The sequence below is a fragment of the Meleagris gallopavo genome, chromosome 1, assembly GCF_000146605.3.
Source record: "Meleagris gallopavo isolate NT-WF06-2002-E0010 breed Aviagen turkey brand Nicholas breeding stock chromosome 1, Turkey_5.1, whole genome shotgun sequence".
Taxonomy (NCBI): Eukaryota; Metazoa; Chordata; class Aves; order Galliformes; family Phasianidae; genus Meleagris; species Meleagris gallopavo.
In genome coordinates, this window is record NC_015011.2 from 111935137 (window position 1) to 111939710 (window position 4574).

Sequence of the window (4574 nt, forward strand, 5' to 3'; positions counted from 1 at the left end):
CAAGGCAGCGGCTTGGAGTTCACTGCCTGCAAAAGGGCTCCCTGCCACCACCTGAGTGAGAGCAAGGAGAAGCAGGGTCATTTCTGCAGCAAGGGCGGTGGCTTCCTCCAGGAGGGAAGCAGCCTGGCTCTGCTCTGGAGGGCACGGAGCAGCCAGCAGCTTTGCCCATGGTGCTGTAAGCCCAGGTAGAGAACAGCATCCCCAGGGGTGAGGCGGGTGCTGGCACACCCGCCCATGCTGCTTCCTCCTTGAGGCTTGTGGCACTGGTCTCTGGAGCATCTACTCACCAGCAGACGTGCCAGGAGTATCTGGGGAGTCAGCAGTGGGCCTGCAGGGAGAAAGAAGTGCTGAGTGAGATGCAGACACGCCATGCCCGGCCATGTACACCTCTGCTGTACATTCTGGATGCTAACACAGGTCAACGGAGCTCACGGGGGGAGTTTCTGCTCCTACCTTGAAACATGGAGCTGAGGAAATGGGGATCCAGTTCTTCTATCTCCTGCACTGTCAGGTCCCCTCTCTCAGCCAAGGCTTGGACGCAGCGGGAGACTGGGATAAGCATGCCGGTGTACTGGGCTGGCACCACGTACAGCAGCAGCCGTGGCCACAGGAGCTGTGGGGAACAAGGCAGTTGAGCGTGTCAGCATTCCTACCTCCACACAGAGATGAAGAGGACTCTGAATTTCCCTGAGTCTTGTGTGTTTCAGAACACATTGGAGGAGAGACCTGGGGTGTTGGAAGGGGACAAGGAACATGTGGTGTGAATGCAAGGAGTGGCAGCAGGGCAGAGTGTGACTTACTTTGGTCATCCCTCTCATGGAGACATCCAGTGACTCCAGGATGTCCATACACAGCTCTTGGAGAGCGCCTTCTTCCTGGGCTTCCTGGGCAGAAACATCTCCAGCTGCCTGCACAACAGTGTTGTTGAAACACCGGTTACTCTCAGTCGTCAGGAGCCTCTCAGGAGGCTCAGGTGTGGCCTCACCGGTGCTTCTGTGCCAGCCTCTGAGCAGCATGGGTCTTCCAAAGGAAGATGCTGCCCACTGTCCTTACCCTTCTTCCTGTGGTGCGGCTGAACTCACTGAAGATGTGCCCCACCACATCCCAGGCTGAGCAGCTCCAGGTGTTAGAACTGAGCAGATCCTTGATGAAATGCAGAATGGCCTTCCTCACCTGCCAGGAGTCAATTGTGGATTTGATTTTCCTGCTCAGAAGGCCAAGGGAAGCCACCTGCTCATCGGGGCAGCCCTTTGGGCATGAGCAGAGACAACAAGAGCAGAGAAGAAGCCTTGGCTCCTGAGGTGAGGGCCAGGCCTTAGCACCAGGCTGTACACTTTCCATGCGCAGTACAGGGACCTGATGGCTCCACTCTACCTGCTCTCCCCACAGGAGCCATCGCAACCCTGTTGTCAATGCCCCAGCACCTCCCTGGGCACCCAAGCCCTGCTAGTGTTGGCATCAGCATCGCCACCCCAGCAGAGCTTTCCTTTCCCAGATCAGCTCACCTGGGTCCTGGGGTCACTGCACACACACTGCATAGCCTCCACAATCTGGGGCAGCTTCTCTGTGATTGCGGGCTCTGCAAGAGATGCACAGAAGCATGCATGGAGGCACAACCCAGGTGGCAAAAGGGATCCCCGGAAGTCCCGACCCGTGGTACTGACCATCAGAGCGAGCCAGAGCACCGAGGAGACCCAGGGCTGCCACGCATCCAGCCTCCCTCTCACCGCCCAGCTGCGACTGCAGAAACAGGACCATTTCCTCTGGGCAGAATCGGGCTGCAGGAAGGAAATCCCACACTGTGTTAGCAAGAAACTCGCGTTCATTCCTGAGGTTTGCGAGAGAGGATTTGGCCAGGGCACCGCCAAGCATCGCCAAAGCTCCTCTCCTTACCCTGCAGCAGGATGCAGTGGGTCAGCTCTGCTCTGTCAGCCTCTCTGTGCTGTTTGGTGTCATCAGAGAGCTGTGGGAACAAAGGTCCATTTGAGAAAATTGCATCAGCATTGAGGATGGAAAAGAAACTGCGCTGACAGCTCTCCTCTGCTTTAGCAACTCTCGGGATGAGGGCATGCAGACAAAACACAGCCCACCCCACAGCATCCCCAGGGCACACGGACAGCTCTGGAGCAGCCAGGGGCATGCAGAAGCTAGGTCTGAGCAGCCGTCAGAGGCTCGGAGCTTTGCAGTCCTTCTGATACTTAGCCAAGAGGAAAATTGCTGTGGATGCACGGATAGGCCCCCCTTACCTGGTAGAACACAGCTCTGGTGATGGCCAGAAACTTGTCCTTGGGGATGACCGATTGAACTCCCTCTAAGGCCTCCAGGAAGATACTGAGGCTCTGCAAGAGACCAGGAAAGGAAGAGAGGGCTGAAGCCACATCTAGCCACTTGGGAGAGGAGAAACTGATTCCCAGTGGTTTGTCCACTGGGAGAAGCTCCTGCACAGGTGTTCTGGTTTGTTCCCTCTTCCTAGTAGCACCAAAAGAGTCTCTGCTCTCAATCAATCCCTGTTTGGGCATCGTTTGCAGGCATTTCCCAACCAGCAGCCCTCTTCTCCCCCATCAGATACAACTGGACATAGTCCCCCGGCTGTTAGCACACAGCTCCTCAAGCACTCAGAGTCCCACGGTGGTGGTGATGGTGAAGCCTCCCATTCCCAGGATGGGCCCTAGTGACTTCTGGCTTTCTTCTGGCTCCTGTCTGGGTTGTTCCTTCCTTCACTGAAGAACTCAGGAAGCCTCAGAGCTCCCTTAGTCACCTATTCCTTCGTCCTCCAAGGGCTCCCAGCCTTCTCCCTGCATCCTGCTGACCCCTCGTGGCACTTGCATGGGCTCTACACTGATCCCTGCACAGCATCTCACCTTGGTCACCATGCAGGTGTCTTGAACGTCTTGATACTGGTGCACAAGCCAGAGGACGTGCTCCCAGACGTGCTTTTGCTGCAGCTCCTCTTGCAGGAGGACAGTCAACATGGAAGCCACAGCCCCGAGGACAGCCTGTTTGTCCTGGAGAGGGATGGCAGAGGCCCAGCATCAAGGACTGAAGGTTTGCCCTTCCTATAGAGAGGGCTTTCTCTTTCCCTTTCCCTTCCCCATTCCCCCGTTTCCAGCAGGAGATGGGCTCGCTCTCCCTGGGCAGGCAGGTTTTCCCCACACCCTCATCCCCAGCTCTCCCTGCCACAGTGCTGTGACATGCGGCTGCTCCCTGGTAGAGAGATCCAGCCCTGAAAACAAATCCAGTTCAGGGCACTTTGCAGAGCCAGCCCCCTCCCTCTCATCACCCCTCTACTTTCAGCCTGCTGGGCACAGACAGAGCTGCTGACATGAATGTCCCCACCACCATCCTGGGCTGAGAATGCAGCAGTGCTCACCTTTTCCTCCTTGCAGTCCTGCCAGTTGCTCAGCACAGAGCAGAAGAGCTGGTAAAGATTCTTATAGATCTGCTCTTTCTCTGTGTCAGGCCAGGGGCATTGCTTTCCAGAGTACAAATGAACCTTGACTCCTTCCAACCATTGTTTCACAACTGAAAATAACAAAATAAAATGAAAAAATAAACGGATAATTAATTAAAAAGAAAAAAAAGAGAGAGAGAGAGAAAGAAAAGGGAGCCTGTGAGAGTCTGCAGCAGGGTGAGGTGCAAGGGCTGTCCTGAGCCCCCCTGCTCTGGGGCCAGCACTCACCAGCACAAGCAATGCGCAGGGTCCGGCCGCTCCTCACCTGGCCCACCACACTGCGCAGGCCAGCCAGCATCAGCCACACAAAGGAGATGCACTGTGGAGCTGCAGAAAGAAAGGAGAGGGGCACGGTCAGAGCCTCAGCAGTGAGGGAGGAGAGGCTGAAGCCCTGCACCCCCCAGCTCTACGCAGATCATGCGCAAGGGGAGAGACCCTTTTGCCCAGTTGTCATTGGTATCAGGAGGTTGAGGGCACTCTACCATAGGTGCTGAAGAGTGTGCTCAGGGTGACAAGCACAAACTCCTTGGACATCTCCCGTGTGGCCTTCAGGTGGCCCTGGAGCTCGGCCATCACCAAGCTGAAGTGTGTCCGGGCCAGAGCCACCAGGACATTGCTGGCAGCCGTCCTCACGCTGTCCATCACGCCCTGAAAAAGAGTCACTGGTGACACACGGCACAGGAGACTGCCCGAGGCCTTCCCTTGGAAGGGCTAAGCCAGCGCTGTATGCCAGCAGAACGCCAGTGCGGGCAGGCGGCTCCCTTTGCCTTCGGGAGTGACCCCTCACCTGGGCTGCTGTCAGGTCCTGGGACACCTCTGCCAGCAGCCGGTTCACCACTCCGCACGGTGGGCGGCTGTCATCTTCCCTCAGGACGTGCTCCAGCTCGCAGTACGCCTGCGCTCGGTCACCCTGGGGACAGGGATAGGTCACGTTTTGCTTTGCCCTTGTTCCCGGGGAGCCGCCCACTGCCACCCATCGCTGTGCCGATGTGCTGCCGGGGCCTGGCACCCACGGGACTGTGGCACTGGGCCAGGGCAAGGATCAGTGGTTGGACGTCCCCAGCTCACCTCCTGGTCTTGCAGGCGCTGCAGCAGTAAATTCACGGCACAGACGGGGACAGGG

At 57.3% G+C, this 4574-nt stretch overlaps 1 protein-coding gene across 1 annotated transcript in view; it reads right to left on the minus strand.

The window, feature by feature from the left end:
- Positions 1–1957, minus strand: part of LOC116217431 (maestro heat-like repeat-containing protein family member 2B) — a 2086-nt gene extending 129 nt beyond the window's left edge. The window contains exons 1-7 of the mRNA XM_031556809.1: positions 1665–1957; positions 1506–1579; positions 1054–1173; positions 801–908; positions 454–613; positions 288–328; positions 7–51 (exon numbers count right to left, since the gene is read on the minus strand). Coding sequence (XP_031412669.1) covers positions 7–51; positions 288–328; positions 454–613; positions 801–908; positions 1054–1173; positions 1506–1579; positions 1665–1872 — 756 coding nt within the window. The 5' untranslated portion in view covers positions 1873–1957. The remainder of the gene's footprint in view (positions 1–6; positions 52–287; positions 329–453; positions 614–800; positions 909–1053; positions 1174–1505; positions 1580–1664) is intronic.
- Positions 1958–4574: the final 2617 nt, after the last annotated feature.